The sequence below is a fragment of the Schistocerca nitens genome, chromosome 5, assembly GCF_023898315.1.
Source record: "Schistocerca nitens isolate TAMUIC-IGC-003100 chromosome 5, iqSchNite1.1, whole genome shotgun sequence".
NCBI lineage: Eukaryota > Metazoa > Arthropoda > Insecta > Orthoptera > Acrididae > Schistocerca > Schistocerca nitens.
Window position 1 is genome coordinate 449,638,756 of NC_064618.1, and position 23,077 is coordinate 449,661,832.

General features: G+C 44.8%; 1 protein-coding gene across 1 annotated transcript in view; it reads left to right on the forward strand.

The window, feature by feature from the left end:
* LOC126260001 (uncharacterized) overlaps positions 1-23,077 on the forward strand; it is a 62,268-nt gene that overhangs the window by 21,458 nt on the left and 17,733 nt on the right. The window contains exons 3-5 of the mRNA XM_049957154.1: positions 4,528-4,700; positions 10,129-10,206; positions 18,844-18,962. Coding sequence (XP_049813111.1) covers positions 4,528-4,700; positions 10,129-10,206; positions 18,844-18,962 — 370 coding nt within the window. The remainder of the gene's footprint in view (positions 1-4,527; positions 4,701-10,128; positions 10,207-18,843; positions 18,963-23,077) is intronic.

Genomic DNA, 23,077 nt, shown 5'->3' on the forward strand with positions numbered 1-23,077 from the left:
GTAATTCGTCGAAGCAAGATCCTGGAATTCTGGTGTAGCTAAAAAATTTATCCTCTTATACCCTTAACTCCTTGTACGGTCTCCATTCGTATTTCTCTTATCCAGGAAAGGCTGCACCGAGTGTATGTGTTTTCTGCTTCTGCGGCGCCTTTCCTTCTTCAAATGGCGTTCAAAGAGCCAAAGAGCCACAGCACCCTCTGCAGACACTTACATTTATTGTTTCCAACAGTCTGAATAAACACCTTGCGCCCGTCCGCATATTCTGAGCGAAGCGACTGAGATAGTCAAGGGCTGGCACGCTACGCGCAGAACAACCCACTGACCTGGTCCACACGCCGCGGCTTTCGGTGGGCCAGTTGTTGTTCCCCTTATAGGTGGTCTGAAGGACTTGCGTGAAGAGACAGCGTGTGACGCGCTCTGGTTGGCAAATCTAAAAGTTAACCGGTCACTACACTGTGCGCGTGCGTCCGTGTGTCCTGTGAAGCCATGCGGTATTAGTGGCCCTCCTGTGCGAGATCGTATCCTTGTTCTGACAATTGTGGACGAACGTGTGCGCAGGCTTTGTTGTGTTTCAACCGAATGCGTCGGCAGACTCGCATGGCACTCAAATTTATTGCGGAATGTGGCAGTCTGATATCTTGATTCAACTTGGAAGACTTACAAGGAGACGACACGACCGTGGGGTCGGTGATTTGTCCGAAATTTTGTGTGGTGAAGGAGGACCCCTAACACCTCACATGGTTAAAATATTAGGACGCACTACCCGGAAAATCCCGGGAAAAATCGATCCAAAGTTTCTTAGGTGCCGTATGAGTGTAAAATGTTGGTGCATTGCCGCGCCGCCGTCTGGCCTAGATGTTGCCGGCACGGTAACTCAGAGTGTTCGGTCAGAGGATTACATGCCCTCTGTAATAAAAAAAACTGAGTTAATCGATCGTCAACGAACTTAAAACGGACGTCTTACGACGTCCGTCCCGACCAGACGCAACAAACTAAGATTAAAAAAAAAAGTTGGGTTAGGCCTCGGACTCTTACGCCAGAGGTCTCTAGTCCGATTCCTACTCCGGCACTTTTTTTTTCCTTCTGTTATTCCACCAATTATTCCCAAACCTACATTATCTTTAACAAATTAGTTACATTATTGAATAAAAATTATTTTCTTTTTGTCCAACAACACAATTCATGGCGGTGGGTTTTCCATTTTTCATCGTAAAGTATATGAGGAGAAACATTGGGTTTTTAATCAGAATAACAAAGTCGATTGGGAAACATTTAATTTTTATACATATAATAAATATTCCAAGACACAACAGGTAGGCACAGTCTACACAACCTAAGCAATGACAATGGAGTTAGGTTCATCAGCTTCGCTACATCATTAGGGTTGTTCATCTCCAGCACAAACTTCCAGCGGAAAAACATACATAAAGGAACCTGGGTATCACCAGATGGGAGAACTGTAAATCAAATAGACCATGTTGCCGTTGATCTCAGAGCCAAGAGATGGGTGTTAGACGTTAAGACAGCGCGGGGTGCCGCAGGTGGGAGTGATCATTTCCTGGTCAGAGGCCATTTAAACATACAGTGTAAAGGAAGAACGGGGCCTAAGTTAAAAAGAGTGGAAAGGTACCATGTGGAGAAACTAAAAGATGAGGCAACGAAGACCAGATACCAGTTGCAACTTAGTAACCGCTTTGAAGCACTCAGTGAGGTGGACGCGAATCAGGACCTCGAACTTATGTGGGGAAACATCCAGAGCTCAGTTAGGGATACAGCAAAGGAAACACTCATGGGAAACCCAGTGGGCAAGAAGATCTGGTTTGGAAAGGAATGTGCAGATGCCCTGGAAAGGAGAAAGGAAGCCAGGAATAAATGGCTGAAGGGGACAAATCTGGCACAGGCCAAAGCACAATTTGAGGAGGTCCGAAAGACTACACAAGCAATTCTGAGAAGAGCAAAGAGGAAATACATAAGGAATATCATCACTGAAGCAGAAACAGACTTCAGAGGACAAAAGACGAGGGAAATGTTTCTGAGGGTGAAGTAACTCTGCAAAGGTCACCAGGCCAAGCAGAAATTTGTCAAAGATTCCCGTGATAAGATCCTGACGAACGATAGGGACATAGCTGACAGATGGAAAGAGTACTTTCGACAGCTGCTAAATTGTGATGAACCCGAACTGCAGTTTGATTTCCAGTACCCAATTACAGCCGATGCAGACTATCCCCCACCTACCCTGGATGAGATAAAAACCAGAATCAGACACCTTAAACAGAATAAGAGTCCAGGTCAAGATGGAATACAGGCTGAAATGATCCTGGCAGGAGGAGAGAAACTTGCAGAAAAAATACACCGACTGATACAGGCAATATGGACCAAAGAAGAACTACTAGGAGAATGGAAAACAGCTCTGATTTGTCCAATACATAAGAAGGGCGACAAACTGAAATGTGACAACTATCGAGGAATCGCCCTGCTTAACATCTGCTATAAGATCCTGTCCAATTGCCTCATACATAGAATTCAGCCAGTGGCAGAATCGGTGATTGGGGAGTACCAGGGAGGTTTCCGGCCAGGACGGTCAACAGTAGATCACATCTTCAGTCTCCGGCAGCTCACTGAGAAACTGGGTGAATATGGTAAAGATTTGCATATTTTATTCGTTGATTTTAAGAAGGCCTATGATTGCATACATCGTAAGAGCCTGCTCAACTGTTTAAGGGAGTTTGGCATAGCAGAGAAACTCATCAATCTGATAAAGATCTGTCTGAACGAGACACATGCAAAGGTGAAGATGGGAAATCGCGTAACTGAGGAATTTGAAATTGTGACAGGACTCAGGCAAGGAGATGGGTTGTCCCCTATCCTGTTCAACTTTGCCCTCGAGAAGATCATACGCGAGACCTTCCAAGAGAACGAAGGGACTGAAATCGAAGGAAAGAGACTGGCATACTTAGCCTATGCAGACGACATTTGTTTACTCTCTAGATCGGAAGAGGAGTTGGAGCAAATGACCAAAGCACTAAAGGAGGCTGCCAGCAAATTTGGGCTAAACATAAACGAAGCTAAGACAGAGTACCTCGTTATGACGCGTGGTCATTGTCAGACTGCTGATAATCTACAATCACTGCAGGTTGGGGACCATTCCTACAAGAGAGTGCAAGAATTCAAATACCTAGGGGCACTTTTCACTGAGAACTCGTCATGTGAAGCAGAGATCAATGCCAGAATACAAGCAGGAAACCGATTTTACTACAGCCTAGCACAACTGCTTCGGTCCAAATCTCTCTCCAGACAGTTCAAGATTCGACTGTACAAAACCCTGATCCAGCCTGTTGTTCTATATGGCTGTGAGACATGGAGTATCCGGGAACAGGACTTCCATAAGCTCCTTGTCTTTGAGAGAAAAGTGCTTCGGAAGATCTTCGGTCCGGTTGTGGATGCAGATACAGGGGAATGGAGGATCAGATACAACCGAGAGCTTGAGGAACTATACCAGCAGCCCAACATAGCAGGAGCTGTCAAAGCCAAACGAATGCAGTGGGCTGGCCATGTGGCCCGGATGGAGGATCACAGATGGCCTCGGAAGCTCCTGGATTTCACACCTACAGGAAAGAGACCGCCAGGGAGACCCAAGAAGCGTTGGAGGGATGGACTCCATGAATAATTAAAACAAATGTCAATAGATGTGGACGAATGGCGGATAGCAGCAATGGACAGAATACAGTGGAGGAGGAAACTTGTAGATGCGTGCGGTCCACTGGGCCTGATCACGTAGTTGTAGTAGTACATATAATAATTATAAACAAGAACCGCAGTGGTAATAATCGTAAAAACAAACAAAGCAATAGTTTTTGCGACATCTTGCGCAACGTATGAAAGCGGATTTTTTATAATCACAGGGCGTTTGCAATAAATCTGTACAAAAAAATGCCCCATTAACATTTACGAAAATGTTCTGAGTTTCTGATAATTTTGAGGCAAACCAGGAATATTGAATCATGTCTCGGAATATTGGTGACGATTATTGATGGTGAATTATAGAATGAATTTTTATACGATCTTCCCGGGAATTAATTTCACGATTCTCCTGTAACAATGCGCTGCAATTTTGCAAGCAATAGAAAAAGAATGCGTGGGAGGAGGAATCGAAGCCGAGACCTCTGTCATAAAGGTCCGAACGCTAACCATGTAGGCCAAACGGTGTCTCGGCAATGGACTAACATTTTATACTCATACGGCACCTAAGAAACTTTGGATCGATTTTTCTCGGGATTTTCCGAGTAGTGCGTCCTAATATTTTAACCATGTGAGGTGTTAGGGGTCCTCTTTCACCACACAAAATTGCGGACAAATCCCCGACCCCACGGCCGTGCCGTCTCCTTGTTAGGCACGTCTATCAAAGGAAAACTTAAAAACTGAGGACGAGGCTAGTTGACTTTAGCTTCCACAGTGCTGCCCTAGAAAATACAGTCCAGTTCCGGGATATAATTTGTCACATCGTGTGACTCCGTTTCATTTTGTTAGGTCGAACGACACGGAATGGAACTTGACGACGCTGGAAACGCACACTCTGTGGGATCCTATCATCTGGGATTCACTGGAGGCCGTTCAGCGCGTCACAGGGGCGACGACTGCCAGGGATATGTGTTATCTCCGACATCCAGTCAACTTGCCCGAGCTGTCTTCCAAGCAACCTGGTGAGTATCTTATTTGTATGTGTGTTATTGTTGACTGAAGCTTTAATATTCTCGTTAAGGTATGCTACGAAGAAAAATTTCGTTCAAGGCAGTGAACAAATAGATGAGGAGGCACTGCAGGAACTGACAACTCCGTCCTGATAAGTGTACGTAGATAACAACAAGAATTAAATAATACCCACTTGGGAAGAAAAAAGAGAATCAGATAGCACCCAAGCTATCACTCAGAATTATCAACACGAACGCTGAGGACGGATTTCGATTGATCTCAGATAAACACACCAGACAAAAAGACAGTCCTGGCGCTGAAGCCGCAGTACAGTACACGTCTTCTGGCCCTGACAGTGGTTTGAGTCTGGAGTCGGAGTCCTGAAGTCTCTCCAGACAGGGCACGTCTAGCCGAAGCCACTCGCCAAGTCCCACGGAGCTGCCAGATTGCAGCGATGTCGACTAGCACGTTTCACATAGAGGCCTGGACGTTAGCTGTTGTTGTGGTCTTCATTCCAGAGACTGGCCTGATGCAGTTCTCCATGCTACTCTATTTTGTGCAAGCTTCTTCATCTCCAAGTACCTACTGCAACCTACAGCCTTCTGAATCTGCTTACTGTATTCATCTCTTGGTCTCCCTCTACGATTTTTACCCTCCACACTGCCCTCCGATACTAAATTCGTGATCCCTCGATGCCTCAGAACATGTCCTACCAAGCGATCCCTTCTTCTAAACGATTTGTGCCACAAATTCCTCTTCTCCGCAATTCTATTCAGTACCTCCTCATTAGTTACGTAGTCTAGCCCTCTAATCTTCTTCTGTAGCACCACATTTCGAAAGCTTCCATTCTCTTGTCTAAACTATTTATCGTCCATGTTTCACTTACATACACTCCATACAAATACCTTCAGAAAAGACTTCCTGACACTTCAATCTATACTCGATGTTAACAAATTTCTCTTCTTCAGAAACGCTTTCCTTGCCATTGCTAGTCTACATTTTATATCCTCTCTACTTCGACCATCATCAGTTATTTTGCTCCCCAAATAGCAAAACTCATTTACTACTTTAAGTGTCTCATTTCCTAATCTAATACCCTCAGCATCACCCTTTTTAATTCGACTACATTCCATTATCCTCGTTTCTCTTTTGTTGATGTTCAGGTCCTTTGATGTCTCTGACAGAATTACAGTGTCATCGGCACACCTCAAAATTTTTTATTTCGTCTCCACGAATTTAATTCCTACTCCAAATTTTTCTTTTGTTTCCTTTACTGCTTGCTCAATATACAGATTGAACAACATCGGGGATAGGCTACAACCCTGTCTCACTCCCTTCCCAACCACTGCTTCCCTTTCATTCCCCTGGACTCTTATAACTGCCATCTGGTTTCTGTTTAAATTGTAAATAGCTTTTCGCTCCCTGTATTTGAATTTGAAAGAGTTTATTCCAGTCAACACTGCCAAAAGCCTTCTCTAAGTCTATAAACGCTACAAACATAGTTTTGCCTTTATCTTAAGCTATCTTCTAAGATAAGTCGTAGGGCCAGTATTGCCTCATTCTACGGAATCCAAAATGATCTTCCCCGAGGTCGGCTTCTACCAGTTTTTCCATTCGTCTGTAAAGAATTCGTGTTAGTATTTTGCAGCCGTGACTTATTAAACCGATTGCTCGGTAATTTTCACAGCTGTCAACACCTGCTGTCCTTGGGAATGGAATTATTATATTCTTGACATCTTGGGTTGTCGGGTGTTCTGAGACTGTCGCACCTGATGAAGGTTACGAGCTACGTGACCGAAATATCGTGCAAGTACGACGCTGATATTCGGCAGAACACCTGACAACCCAAGATGTCATTAGATCGCCGGGAAAGCCTGAAGAGTTATTATATTCTTCTTGAAGTCTGAGGGAATTTCGCATGTCTCATACATCTTGCTCACCAGATGGTAAAGTTTTGTCAGGGCTGGCTCTCCCAAGGCTATTAGTAGTTCTAATGGAATGTTGTGTACTCCTAGGTCCTTGTTTCGACTTAGGTCTTTCAGTGCTCTGTCAAACTCTTCACTCAGTATCATATCTCCCATTTCATCTTCACTTACCTCCTTTTACATTTCAATAATATTGCCCTCAACTACGTCGCCCTTGTATAGACCCTCTAGACCGGACGTTATCTACGAGATTAAAATCGGATGACTTAGCGGCCAAGTCGAGGTGCGGTAGCACGCCTAAATGGACGTCAAGCCAGGAACGCGTCCACATGCCCCTGTGAACACGGCCGTTGACTTGGAAGACCTGAATGTACTCGGCACTCAGGCGTGGAGCAAGTCTGGAATTCACAATTACTACGCGATGTTATGCAGTCTACGCTGGACGTACACAAAACTTCTGTGCCAAGCTCCGACACATGGCATTCTAAGACTTTCTCCCATTGTCGTTCTGATAACAGTGAAAACGCAGAAAGGTGATGTATGGTAACACCGCAATTTCTGGAGCTTTGAGTCCATCTGCTGCCTGAGTGGCCAGTCTACAAGGTTATCGGGACCTGCTGGCACACACACGGTGCAGAGGCTACGAGCTGTAAGCAGTAAGCCGAGAGACACTGTGGCCCACGATAAAGAACACTGCGTGGTCCCGAAACAAGCATATCATAAATGTTCACGTGACATGTCTGAGAAGCTTTGAAATGCCAATATACACTGATGCGCCAAAGAAAGTGGTAGAGGCATGCGTGTTCAAATACAAAAATATGTAAACAGACAGAATGCGGCGTTGCGTTCGGCAACGCCTGTATAAGACAAGAAGTGCCTCGCGCAATCGTTAGATCAGTTACTGCTAAGTAAGTGAAACCCTTCCGCAAGCTGCTGCAGATTTCAGTGCTGGGCTATTAACAAATGTCAGCGTGCGAACGATCATCGATATGAGCTGTCGCAGCCGGAGGCCCACTCGTGTAGCCTGACTGCTCGACTCTCGCCTGGGCTCATTAACACCGACTTTGGACTGTTAATAACTGGAAACATGTTGCTTGGTAGGACGAGTCCCGTTTCAAATTGTATCGAGCGGATGGACGTCTACGGGTTTGGAGACAACCTCATGAATCCATGGACGCTGCATGTCATCAGGGGACTGTTCAAGTTGTTGGAGGCTCTGTTACGCTGTGGGGCGTGTGCAGTTGGAGTGATATGGGACCCCTGATAAGTCTTGATACGACTCTGACAGGTGACACGTACGTAAGCATCCTGTCTGATCACCTGCATCCATTCATGTCCATTCAGCAACTCCAGCAAGACAAAGCGACTCCCCACATGTCGAGAATTGCTACTGAGTGGCTGCAGGAACACTCTTCTAAGTCTAAACACTTCGCTGGCCACAAAACTCCTCAGACATGAACATTATTGAGCATATCTGTGATGTCTTGCGACATACTGTTCAGAAGAGATCTCCACCCCTCGTACTCTTATGGAGAGCATGGATAGCCCTGCAGGATTCATGATGTTAATTCCTTCCAGCACTACTTCAGACGTTAGTCGAGTCCATGCCACGTCGTGTTGCGGCATTTCTGCCTTCTCGCGGAGCCCTACACGATATTAGGTAGGTGTACCAGTTTCTTTGTTCCTCCTCTATATTATATAGCAGAATAATTTAGACATATAATGGGGATGACACAGAAATACATAAGGCTATGCATGATAGATACACTGATTTTGAAGCGCAGGAAGAGCCTGAATCTGAAGGTGGCTCTCCAAACAGTAGACGATGTTCAGCTCCAGAGGATCAGGAACAGTCCAGTCAAAGTGAGTACGAACTGACTCCACCCGAACAGACATTGGCGACAACCTCCTAGAGAACATTTGGCTTCATTTCCTATAGCAAACTTGTGAGGCGTTATAGATGCATTAAAAGTAAGTAAAATTGGAGATTACATGTAAATTAGGTGTCTATCAAAACGTGAGTAGGAGATCGTTTCGAAGCAAACAGACTGTCGCAATTACAAACTATGAATGAGCTTGTAATATCGCAGTTTGAGAGAAAGAGGTAGTATGGGTCTTTAGTCCACTATTGGAGTCTGCAAATGTGGGCTCTGGAAGCTTACGAAACGGTTAGCTTGGACAGTTTCTTTGACTTTTGGAAGGCGGCCAAGCTCCTGATGTTCAGGAAGCCAAGGAAAGACCACTCCCTCCCACAGAATCACCGACCCGTCAGTCTGCTGTGCTCGATCAGCAAGATTGTTGAGAAGGTAATACTTGAACGCATCACTAGGCACTGGATCGCCAATGACATCCTAAGAACGGAGCAATGGCCTTATCCGCAAACTAAGCGATGCTGGTTTCCCCGACGGAATCATACGTCTCATACTCTCATATCTCACGAACAGATGTTTTAACACCGACGTGCAGGGAAAACAATCGACACAACACAGTATGCAAGCTGGAGTACCCTAGGAAAGCATTCTGGAGACGATCTTGTTCAACCCGTACATTAATGACTTTCCAGTAACACAAAACACGATGTTAGGCGTCTACGCGGATGACACAGCCATCCTTGCGCGAGATTGGAAACCGTCAAACATAAATTCACAAATACAGACGGTACTCAGAACCGCCGAGACTTGGTTCGAACGATGGAGTATTAAAGTGACTGTCGACAAGTGCGAAGCAGTTCTGTTCACACGCAGACCGAAGCTACTGCGCAAACATCAACACTGTCGACAGGTAACACTACATACTGGCTCCATACGTTTCCGAGAGAAAGTGAGATATCTCGGTGTCTGGCTGGACCGGAAACATACATGTGGGGCCCACATAGAACACGTTGCCAAAAGAGCGCACGTGTGGCTCAAACAACTCTATCCAATGCTCAACAGGGAAAGTATACTGAATAGGAGAGTGCCGAGGTCCATGTACATGAGACTGATTAGACCTCTGATGACGTATGCAGCTCCCGTCTGGGGATACGCAGCTCCTATACGCCTGCGCCGACCGCAGATCATACAGAACAAAGTGCTACGCATCATTAGCAACTCTCAGCGGTACACACGCACCGTGGATCTTCACAAAGAATACCGCCTTAAAACCCTCAATTAAGTATTCAAAAACACACGCCACACGACTATACAGGAACTCGAGACCCTCGAACAGTCCTTTCACCCTTACTCTGGGAAACTGTGATCACAACCATAGGTGGAAGCATAAGCGGCCAAAGACTCTACTAGCTGGGGCATAACCACCTATGGCAAGCTAACATACACCCACAAGCGACAACATCGGAAAACCCCTGCATATCAGCAACGTTGGCTGGATGTGCCAGCTGCTACTAAAGCCGACCGACAGGCTACAGCAGGGAAACCGACGAGCTCGCACACTGACACACAAACAAACCGCCTTCACTGTGAGTCTGATGTATGACCTATCGGACACAAAACGATGATGAACCTCTCTGTTACAGGTATGCTGACGCTGACCAAGAAATCAAAACTGGCACCCATCGGCAGCCGCCGAGTAACAGCACCGCACGACGTCAAAGGTATCGACCTGCATGATATCCACTACTAACAGAGCCCACCCTTGCATGTCCTGTCGCAGGCAGCAAGAAGCAACTCCAATCGCTTGATACGGGCAAGTCTTCAGGTCCAGATTGTATACCGATTAGGTTCCTTTCAGATTACGCTGATACAATAGCTCCCTAATTAGCAATCATATACAACCGCTCGCTCACCGATAGATCTGTACCTACAGATTGGAAAATTGCGCAGGTCGCACCAATGTTTAAGAAGGGTAGTAGGATTAATCCAACGAACTACAGACCTATATCATTGACGTCGGTCTGCAGTAGGGTTTTGGAGCATATACTGTATTCAAACATTATGAATCACCTCGAAGGGAACGATCTATTGATACGTAATCAGCATGGTTTCAGAAAACATCGTTCTTGTGCAACGCAGCTAGCTCTTTATTCGCACGAAGTAATGGCCGCTATCGACAGGGGATCTCAAGTTGATTCCGTATTTCTAGATTTCCGGAAAGCTTTTGACACCGTTCCTCACAAGCGACTTCTAATCAAGCTGCGGGCCTATGGGGTATCGTCTCTGTTGTGCGACTGGATTCGTGATTTCCTGTCAGGAAGGTCGCAGTTCGTAGTAATAGACGGCAAATCATCGAGTAAAACTGAAGTGATATCAGGTGTTCCCCAGGGAAGCGTCCTGGGACCTTTGCTGTTCCTGATCTATATAAATGACCTGGGTGACAATCTCAGCAGTTCTCTTAGGTTGTTCGCAGATGATGCTGTAATTTGCCGTCTAGTAAGGTCATCCGAAGACCAGTATCAGTTTGCAAAGCGATTTAGAAAAGATTGCTGTATGGTGTGGCGGGTGGCAGTTGACGCTAAATAACGAAAAGTGTGAGGTGATCCACATGAGTTCCAAAAGAAATCCGTTGGAATTCGATTACTCGATAAATAGTACAATTCTCAAGGCTGTCAATTCAACCAAGTACCTGGGTGTTAAAATTACGAACAACTTCAGTTGGAAATACCACATAGATAATATTGTGGGGAAGGCCAGCCAAAGGTTGCGTTTCATTGGCAGGACACTTAGAAGATGCAACAAGTCCATTAAAGAGACAGCTTACAATACACTCGTTCGTCCTCTGTTAGAATACTGCTGCGCGGTGTGGGATCCTTACCAGGTGGGATTGACGGAGGACATCGAAAGGGTGCAAAAAAGGCCAGCTCGTTTTGTATTATCACGTAATAGGGGAGAGAGTGTGGCAGATATGATACGCGAGTTGGGATGGAAGTCATTAAAGCAAAGACGTTTTTCGTCGCGGCGAGATCTATTTACGAAATTTCAGTCACCAATTTTCTCTTCCGAATGCGAAAATATTTTGTTGAGCCCAACCTACATAGGTAGGAATGATCATCAAAATAAAATAAGAGAAATCAGAGCCCGAACAGAAAGGTTTAGGTGTTCGTTTTTCCCGCACGCTGTTCGGGAGTGGAATAGTAGAGAGAGAGTATGATTGTGGTTCGATGAACCCTCTGCCAAGCACTTAAATGTGAATTTCAGAGTAATCATGTAGATGTAGATGTAGAACCCTTATGCAGAGATGGCAGTAGATCTTTTGTGCCTGCCATCATGCCCGAGTGCACGTGGAGGGGCTCCACCTCTTATTAAAAAAAATCAAAACAAAGTTTCCATTTCTTTCTTTAACAATCTTAAGACTGAATATGGCATTTCAGCGAGGTATATTACTTTTGTGACATAAGACGGTAATAGTGTACATCATAAGGTACAACACTTTGTGGAGGAAGTCATTGTGAGACACCAGGGTGTGGAGAAAGGAAATGTTTAGAACAGTGAGCAGAGTCAGTTCCAGTATGAAATGTCTTCATCATCAACACTGTCTCACAGAGGAGGGGAAACTGTAGCTAGTGTGTTGCAGTCTGTAAATGGCTCTACCCACAACTACACAATTGATGTGGTGTTATCAATGACAGGCAGACTATCAAACAAGTTGTACATCTGTCTTCAAGAGGCACAAGGCACTTTCGGCCCAAATATTTCAAGGATACCTGAAAAAAAAAACTGCCCACGAAACACGCATGTGGCGGCAATAAATGTGGAAAAATGACTAAAGAACACATGTAACGTTTTCTAATGTTATTCCTTGGCGAACACGTAACAAGTGAAAAGAATCCACTGGTCTGCTCATACAGGTCGTACATTTCTAGATGCAAGTTTTCCAAACAAATCTGTTATGCTGAAGAGATTGCCACCAAAAACAAATAAATATTGTCAACCCCCTTTAATGTTTACTTCTTTCGGCAATGTAAGTCCTATATCAGAAGGACTGCTGATTTTTTCAGACTACAATTAGCCAAACCACAAGTGAAGATACGTGATGGTTATTTCACCATCTGACTTTGCTATGTAATTTACAGTTACCTTTCTGCACAAAAGTATCCGCCTGTGCTGCAAAATTCTTGGCGAAAGGCAGTCTATGACATTTACATACTCATGTGATCATCTGAAAATGTAATTAGTGTGGTTTTTGATCTGGACCGCTTGAAAGCGAAAGTGATTTTAAATGTAAAAACGTGGCTTTAGTGAGATTTGCACATTGTTCTATTCCGATTTGTTTTAACCACTTCATCAAATTCCCACATATGTACTATGAGGACTAATACAGCAGTATTAGGACTGTAGGATATGTGTTTTGCGCTATTATAATAGCTTCAAGCAGAGGATTTTTGGCACTATTCATTGAAAATGTGATGATATTCTGACGTCACTGAATTACGTAAAATGTCCCTCCTATGGTACTGATATCTTGTTACTTTGTTTACCTCTATTTAAATGTCACTCGTCGTTGAATGAAAATTTTACCATCGAAAAGACACAGACCACTAGTTTCTTTTTAAGATCGAGTGTTGTTCTAAATTAGATTCCATGTGGTTCGGAGCGTTCCAGGTCAAAGATGTCCCTTGCTAATATGTCAACATTATAACATGCATAGCACATGAGAAGTACGTAGTTATAACCAGTGATGACTAGTTATCGTGTGCTAATGTGCTGCAGCACGCTATAAATATCACCCTAAAATTATGCCGTTTCTCCTTGAATGCGAGCTGAAATCACACTAAAATTGCACCATTTCTCTTCGAATGCAGGCCTCTAATCACAATAAAATTACCCATTTCCCTTCGAATGGGAGCTGGTATGCAAATGAAACAGACGAAAACAGGTTTTATAGTGCCCTCTGTGCGATTACTAGAAATAGGTGTCGAGGAATGTAAATGATGATCAGCCACACTATGATCAACTGTGAAAGGGACTCATTGGCTGTTTTCGATTGCACGTGGTCTGAGGTGACGTCATCCCTTCCAGAACTGCAAGTGAAACGTTGGTCACAGCGTCAGGACAGTATTTTTCTTTGAAACTGCGTTTGGCGGGTTGTTCGAGCGTAGGGTATGAGGGGGTTTTTGAGTAGCTGTTGTAATGTCGCCGTGGCCTAGCGGTCTAGCACACAGACTCGAATGAAAATTTCGAAATCATTGCAAAATATCTTCATCAGCTTGTTAATTGTCCAGAACCACTCCATAAGTTCGAATTCTTGAACACTCATGAAAATCTAGAAGAAGATTTATCCCAGCTACCAAGAAATTGAAGAGTTTATTAAACTCTTATTGCAAAGCTAGTGGAGAAGACTCTATTAGAGCAGAACTTTTGAACTGGTCTCTGTTGTTGTTGTGATCTCCAGTCCGGAGACTGGTTTGATGCTACCTTATCCTGAGCAAGCCTCTTCATCTCCAAGTAACTATTACAGCATATATCGTTCTTAATCTGCTTAGCGTATTCATCTCTTGGTCTCCCTCTACGATTTCTACCCTCCACGCTTCCCTCCAGTACTAAATTGGTGATCCCTTAATGCCTCAGAACGTGTCCTACCAACCGATCCCTTCGTCTAGTCAAGTTGCGCCATAGATTCCTCTTCTCCCCAGTTCAATACTTCATTAGTTACGTGATCTACCCATCTAATCTTCAGCATTCTTCTGTAGCACCACATTTGGAAGGCTTCTATTCTCTTCTTGTCTAAACTATTTATCGTCCATGTTTCACTGCCTCACATTACTACCCCTCTATACAACTGCTTTCAGAAGAGTTCCTGGCACTTAATTCTATATTCGATCGTGACAAATTTCTCTTCAGAAACGGTTTCCTTGCCATTGCCAGTCTCCATTTTGTGTCCTCTCTACTTCGACCATCATCATTTACACTCCTGGAAATTGAAATAAGAACACCGTGAATTCATTGTCCCAGGAAGGGGAAACTTTATTGACACATTCCTGGGGTCAGATACATCACATGATCACACTGACAGAACCACAGGCACATAGACACAGGCAACAGAGCATGCACAATGTCGGCACTAGTACAGTGTATATCCACCTTTCGCAGCAATGCAGGCTGCTATTCTCCCATGGAGACGATCGTAGAGATGCTGGATGTAGTCCTGTGGAACGGCTTGCCATGCCATTTCCACCTGGCGCCTCAGTTGGACCAGCGTTCGTGCTGGACGTGCAGACCGTGTGAGACGACGCTCCTTTCAGTCCCAAACATGCTCAATGGGGGACAGATCCGGAGATCTTGCTGGCCAGGGTAGTTGACTTACACCTTCTAGAGCACGTTGGGTGGCACGGGATACATGCGGACGTGCATTGTCCTGTTGGAACAGCAAGTTCCCTTGCCGGTCTAGGAATGGTAGAACGATGGGTTCGATGACGGTTTGGATGTACCGTGCACTATTCAGTGTCCCTCGACGATCACCAGTGGTGTACGGCCAGTGTAGGAGATCGCTCCCCACACCATGATGCCGGGTGTTGGCCCTGTGTGCCTCGGTCGTATGCAGTCCTGATTGTGGCGCTCACCTGCACGGCGCCAAACACGCATACGACCATCATTGGCACCAAGGCAGAAGCGACTCTCATCGCTGAAGACGACACGTCTCCATTCGTCCCTCCATTCACGCCTGTCGCGACACCACTGGAGGCGGGCTGCACGATGTTGGGGCGTGAGCGGAAGACGGCCTAACGGTGTGCGGGACCGTAGCCCAGCTTCATGGAGACGGTTGCGAATGGTCCTCGCCGATACCCCAAGAGCAATAGTGTCCCTAATTTGCTGGGAAGTGGCGGTGCGGTCCCCTACGGCACTGCGTAGGATCCTACGGTCTTGGCGTGCATCCGTGCGTCGCTGCGGTCCGGTCCCAGGTCGACGGGCACGTGCACCTTCCGCCGACCACTGGCGACAACATCGATGTACTGTGGAGACCTCACGCCCCACGTGTTGAGCAATTCGTCGGTACGTCCACCCGGCCTCCCGCATGCCCACTATACGCCCTCGCTCAAAGTCCGTCAACTGCACATACGGTTCACGTCCACGCTGTCGCGGCATGCTACCAGTGTTAAAGACTGCGATGGAGCTCCGTATGCCACGGCAAACTGGCTGACACTGACGGCGGCGGTGCACAAATGCTGCGCAGCTAGCGCCATTCGACGGCCAACACCGCGGTTCCTGGTGTGTCCGCTGTGCCGTGCGTGTGATCATTGCTTGTACAGCCCTCTCGCAGTGTCCGGAGCAAGTATGGTGGGTCTGACACGTGTTCTTTTTTCCATTTCCAGGAGTGTATTTTGCTTCCGAAATAGCAAAACTCATGTACTACTTTAACTGTCTCATTTCCTAATCTAATCCCCTCAGCATCACCTGATTTAATTCGACTACATTCCAGACAGTCTGTACCAAAAGCAAAAAAGCCTAGAGAGGCTATCGAAATTCGTACCAGGGACGGACTCATTAACCGAGATTGCGGCTATAACCTCAGAAAGGCATGGGAACCAGGACTGAGTCTAATTAAAAAGACGCTCAGCAAAGATAACTAACGGGCAACCACAGCAGACGAGGCAATTACGCCGACGCCGCCACAGACGCCGACGCCAGCGTCTCAGCGACCGAAGATGCGCGGGCGCGGGCGCGGACGGCGGAGAGAACGTCTAGCAGGGGGAGGGGATTTAAGATGGCTGCCCGACCTCACGAGCTCAGTTCGTCAGCGCACCTGACGATGGCAACATGTCTGATCGCTGTAATATTGTGCCTGTTGGACACTATGGACCGGCAGTACAACCGTGGACTGTTCAAGTGAATGTCCCATGTTTCTAGCTCCAACTACTATTCCGCGTTCAGTGTTTGTTAATTCCCATGCTGCGGCCATAGTCGCATCGAACACCTTTCCACATGAATCACCTGACAGCTCTGCCAATGGACTGCTCTTTTATACCCTGTGTATGCGATACGAGCTCAGATGGTTCAAACTATGGGACTTAACATCTGAGGTCATCAGTCCCTTAGAACGCGGAACTACTTACACCTAACTAACTTAAGGACATCACACACATCCATGCCGGAGGCAGGATTTGAACCTGCGACCGTAGCGGTCGCGTGGTTCCAGACTGAAGCGCCTATAACCGCTCGGCCACACAGACTGGCGCGATACTAGCGCCATCTGTATGTGTGTGTATCGCTGTCCTATGATTTTTGTCACCTCAGTGCATTACAAAAGGGATTAAGATTTTTGCCATATCCTGGAGAGCATTCAGCCTTCCTTCAGTATACCCAAAATCAGTCCTGCTGGCATATCTGACAGCTCGCCAAACCATGACTCCCTGAGTTGGATAGATGTGCGTATAGAGAATTACGGCTCTCTGAGAGTGGTCAGCATGTCGTCTACAGACAAAACAGCGCCGACCAGTCAGCTACAAACAGAACCGATTCGAATCGCCACATAACGCCACTCAGTGTGCCAGTTAAGTCTGGCCATACACCATGCCGGTCTCCATTGTCTGTGGCGTGGTACCAGTGGTGAACGACACACTCCAGATGTCAGCCCAGCTTCAACTTACCTGTTCCCGACGGTCAGTGGTCTCCTAGCCACACTCTTCGCCAGAATCCATCTCGCCACCACACGTTCTTCAGTCATTCCGCCGGCCGGAGTGGCCGTGCGGTTCTAGGCGCTACAGTCTGGAACCGAGCGACCGCTACGGTCGCAGGTTCGAATCCTGCCTCGGGCATGGATGTGTGTGATGTCCTTAGGTTAGTTAGGTTTAATTAGTTCTAAGTTCTAGGCGACTGATGACCTCAGAAGTCAAGTCGCATAGTGCTCAGAGCCATTTGAACCATTTTTCAATCATTCCGCTGCAGATGGCTGGGTGTGCGGTCTGTCGCTGCGATGTTCTCAGGTCCCTCATGCCGATTATTCGGCCTTCCACAAAGTCAGAAACACAACAATAAACTCCACGTGCACCTCTACTGGGCATGCTCTCTTGCGGATAACGTTCGATAAAGGTGTCCATCCTCTTACTGTAGTCATTGTATATTGATCTATGCTGAAGAACCGAAGAATCTGGTACACCTGACTAGTATCGTTTAGGGTCCCCACGAGCACACAGAACTGCCACACGACGTGACATGGACTCGACTAATGTCTGAAATAGTGCTGGAGGGAATTTTCACCATGAATCCTGCAGAGCTGTCCATAAATCAGTAAGAGTACGAGGGGATGGAGATCTCTTCTGAACAGCACGCGGCAAGGCATCCCAGATATGCTCAGTAATGTTCATGTAATGGTAGTCTGGTGGCTAGCGTAAGTGTTTAAACTCAGAAGAGTGTTCCTATAGCCATTCTGTAGCTAGTCGCGACGTGTGGGTGTCGCATTGTCCTGCTGAAATTGCCCAAGTCCACTGGAATGCTCGATGGACCTGAATGGATGCATTGATCAGACAGGACATTTACATACGTATCACCTGTCGGAGTCTACCACTCCAACTGCACACGCCCCACACCACTACAGAGCTCGAACAGTCCCCTGCTGACATGCTGGGTCCATGGATTCATGATGTTGACTCCATACACGTACACCTCAATCCGCTCGATGTAATTTGATACAAAACTCGTCCAAACAGGCAACATGTTGTCAGTCATCAGCCATCCAATGTTGGTGTTGACTGGCCCAGCCGAGGCAAAAAAGTTTTATGTCGTGCAGTCATCAAGGGTATACGAGTGGGCCTTCAGCCCCGAAAGCCCATGTGGATGATGGTTCGCATGCCGACACTTGTTAATGTCACAGCATTGATATCTTCAGCAATATGCGGAAGAATTGCACTTCTGCCACGTTGAACGATTGTCTTCAGTCGTCGCTGATCCCGTTCTTACAGAAACTTTTTCCGGTCTCGTTGAAGTCGGAGATTTGATGTGTACCTCGGACATGCTGTGTCCCATCGCTCGTGCGTCGACCATAGCGTGACGTCCAAACTCACTTAAATCTTGATAACCTACCATTGTAGCAGCCGTAACCGATCTAACAACTGCGCGAGAACTTGCTGTCTTTTATAAGCGTTGCCGACAGCAGCGCCGAATTCTGCCTGTTTACACATCTCTGTATTCGAATACATATGCCTATAGCAGTCTCTTTGGCGCTTCAGTGTAGTTTCTAAACGTTGATTTTACTTTCATACAGTCTGCGACCTGGTGAACGTCGAGGTTGAATGTTCTGCTTCTACAGACATCTGGCGCATGTGATTGATCACTAGTATCTGTTCTGTTTTCATACCCAGAATTCCAGGCGGTCGTCCTGGAAGAGCTCTCCAACTACTGGAGAGACAATGCACAGCTGCTGTCATCTGGAGTGACGCACGTCTCGCGACTGCTCATTCCCCTCGCATTCAAATACCTGGTAAGTGTCTTTGTTTGTCCTCCTTTGAGCTGTGTTATATGTACGAGTACTGAGAAAACTACAAGAAATTTGCCCGTATCTTTTTTCGTATTGTTCTTACAATATCCTCAGTAGATTTGGGAATCTTCGTTTCAGATCCTACATACAAGCCCTGGCATCTTGACTACATATTTATTTAAGAGAATACTATATTTCACGATTTTACTTTTTATTTTATCAGCTATTTTCTTCTAGTCTGTTATCTACATTAAAGAACAGGCCAAATCTTGCACACGAATTGGCATGAAAGTAGCACATAATAGTTTAAAACAGTTTCAAATTTGTTATTAGTGACAAAGCAGTATGTTGTTTACGAGGGAAAAAATTCTACATAGAATATCTGTGTAAAGAAAAATAATAACAAAAGTAAATCTACGTATTACCATTTGCCCATGTGGCACACTGATATTTGTTCATCCGGAATCTCGAAGGCACATGCTACTGGTCTGTTACACTATTCTGGACTACACTACTAAACAACACTACACTACACAGCACTACAAAACACTACACAACACTACGCTACACAAAGGGGCAAAACATACACCATAATGTAATTTTGCACATAAAAAATCAAGATATTTAAAGGATCATCTGGTAAAATTTGCGAATTGCGGTGAATTTTATTTTGTGTTGTGCTGTCCACCGTGTTTGTTATGTGAAGAAATGTCGTCGATTTTATGTGCATGGTGTAGAAAAACATTGTTTTAAGCATTTATTTACAGATAATCATTATGGTAATCATTTTTTAATACGAATGAGTTATTTTTTATTTTCACTTAATGAAATTCACGAATATGAAACGATAATCTAAAAAACTACAAAAAACGTAAAATAAAAAATTAAAATATAAAACTAAATAAGTAGAACGTGTAACTTGAATAGTAATGAACATTTAGATGTTTCAATTAGGAATGCTGAAAATACCCTGACAGTACATTGTGTAAAACTTACTTTCCAACAACGATATTTCTGAAACCAGCCTTATTACACATGGATGGATGTTGGGCTGAAGGCATATTTAATTGATCCTGTAACAAGAGTTTCCATTTTTCTAAACTGAATAGGAGTGCTCGAGTATTTTGGAAAATTTCAGGTGACTACAAAAGTTGGAGATACAGTTTTGAAGAACGTTAATTACGTTTCAACTTTTACATGGAATACAGTTTTTATATATCATGGTTTCGGAGGTATCCACTCTAAACTTAATATGCTAAATTACCTTTCAAGAATGTACCCCTGGTAGCTGAGTGGTCAACGCGACAGAATGTCAATCCTAAGGGCCCGGAATCGAGTCCCGGCTGGGTCGCAGATTTTCTCCGCTCAGGGACTGGGTGTTGTATTGTCATAATCGTCATCATTTCATCCCCATCGACGAGCAAGTCACCGAAGTGGCGTCGAAACGAAAGACTTGCACCCAGCGAACGGTCTACCCGGCGGGAGGCCCTAGTCACACGACATTTATTTATTTTACCTTTCAAGAAGTGTTTTACCCACTTCAAAAAATACGTATTGCATTATTTTGATCCCTCTACATACCCGCCAAGTTTCATCTATATTGCTTATTTGCACTTGTGAGTCATGTGAGTCTGAGTGCAGGCTCTGTGGTCTTTAAGGTGGTAGAATCTGCTCTAGGCATTATGCCCCTCTGACTTCTGACGCTACTATACATGAAAAGCAAAATAAGCAGTATGATCCGTGTATTACTGCAACTTTTTGTATTGTCTGTGAAAGTTTCTCGGTCCTTGAAGTGTTGTGAATGGGTCAGCTTGGGTCGTTTGTGAACAAAATTTGGGGGTCTTGGCGCAATGAATTGATAAATTAATGGACAGAGAAACCTTTTTTGCCATAAATGCTATTGACTTTTTTCTGGATAGTATAATCTGTTGCTAGAAACTGGTCCTTTTGTTTCAGGCATTCGATAAAGAATTTAAAACACACCCCTTTATGTCCAGTGGTCCTTCGTCTGGTGGACATCTTGAGCTGATTTTCAGTCCGGTGCTTGCTTATTTGCTTGTCTGCCGTCTTAATTTGTTTTCGGCGATAGGAAATGTGTACCATTTCGGTGAAGCAATTTCTGAAGACAGGCTTTAGTATTTGATCCTTTGTCCCAGCATCTTCCATGTAAATGTCATCATGATCAGATGTATAGATGACTTAGCTGCGTTCAGCAATTTCACGTACGACCAAAACTTTGTAGTGTTGATAGACAATTACGTAGCTACAATCTTGCTTTGAAATTCACATAATGAGTCCAACAAAGTTGTCCTTACACATGATTTCACAGCGTTCAGATTGAGTGGCCGGTTGTCATGAGTGGTGAGTTACTGGCGGGTCAAGTAAACGATTGTGAAGGGTAACACGTTTCATTAACTTTTATGTTGAAAAAATGTGGAACTATCTGCACAAAAGAAATTTTATTTCTTTATCAGTTTCAGGCACCCAGTGCTCTTCTTCAGTAGAATTATCTCATAATTACGAAGTGTCAAAAATAAGGAGGTTATACAAAATAGTATTGTAGTTATGGACAAATAAGATATAAGGACATCAAAAGACTCGTGCAGACATGCAAGAGTTCTTATTGTTTGGTGCCCTTATATAATGTTTATACATGACTACGATACTATGTTGCATAACCCTGTCTATTTTTGATGCTCGCTAATTATGAGATAATTGTAATCTTCTGAAGGGGACTAGATGCCTGAAGCCCATTTAGAAATAAAATTTCTTTTGTACAAATGGTCACTGATTTTTTTTAAATATACCTACAGTTGCTGAACATAGATAGAGTACTAAATTTCATTAACACATATGATCCACAATTGCAGCGTCTCTGCCCGACAACCTTCCTTAATTGAAGTTAGTGATTCCACCTCTGCATCACTCCTTGTATGACTTAAATTTCTTAAGAGTTTATGAAGAGTCACTTGTCGAGCTCAATAATGTTTACATCTTAAGTACTATGTACCACAGTTCTTAACACTACTTGTATGTATTTGTACATAACTTTTCCATTTCACACTTCCAACCTCTGTACTTTGTGAACCAGGCTCCTGAGATCTGAACTACCGGGTGCTCACTTGGGTGGACGACTCTCTGCCTCAGAAGACGGCTGCACAGAACAGGGTCAGAGCTGGTGACTACCATATCACCCTGCTTTACTGTTACTGCTAAATGTGTTGACACATCTGTTCCCCTGAATACGTCCTTCTTGGCTAGCTATGAGTTGGTTGAGGGAGAGGATTAGGTCTGGCTTCTGGGTGTTGTTGAAATATTTCAGATCGTGCTCTGGAAGCACTCCTACGGATTTCATTGGCCAGTGGAGTTCTAGTCATGTCACGTTCAACTTGGTAACCCCTGAAACAGTGCCTGACAGAAGAAATGTCTGTCCAGTTATGTTTCAAACTATGCCATTAATTAGCAACCCACAGTCACACAGTTCCACTCTCTTTGCCCTGGTGGGTCCATCCTTGTAGCAATTAGCTACCAGCGTTAGGGTGTCATACATGTAGTAAATCCAGTGTAGTCCTGCTTTCTGAAAGTAAGGTTGTGGCTCAAAGATGGGTAAGCATGGATGGTGAAATATTTAAACGATGTGCATTCACTTGGAACTGGGATCCTAATCAGTGCATTTACTTATGTCTAGTCTGTACTAACTTACATAGTTGCTCTTTGGTAGTACACAAAAAAATTCCGTTCATTCGTTTCTGCGAAGATTATAAGATTACAGCTCAGGTGGCAGCTGTTTGTCCTTTCTGTAACTGAATGAGATATTTTTCTGGTTTTATTAATGCTGGACTTAGTTGTCCATGTCCTGCATGGAGAATGGCTTCTTGCGAGCTTGCCATTTCGACTCAGGCAACCAAAATGCTATCAGCGGATGTCTCCAGCAACCTTGCAACTGTAACTCTTTCGTCTAATGCACTCACATGAGACTGCATCATTCCCAGATCTTGGGGCAAGATATCAGCTGACGACTACACATACTCCATCACCTCTGTAGGGAGGAAGTATTATTCGGAACTTCTTTCTCCAGGCCCACCAAGTGCATTTTATGCCGCTTTACCACCTCAGTC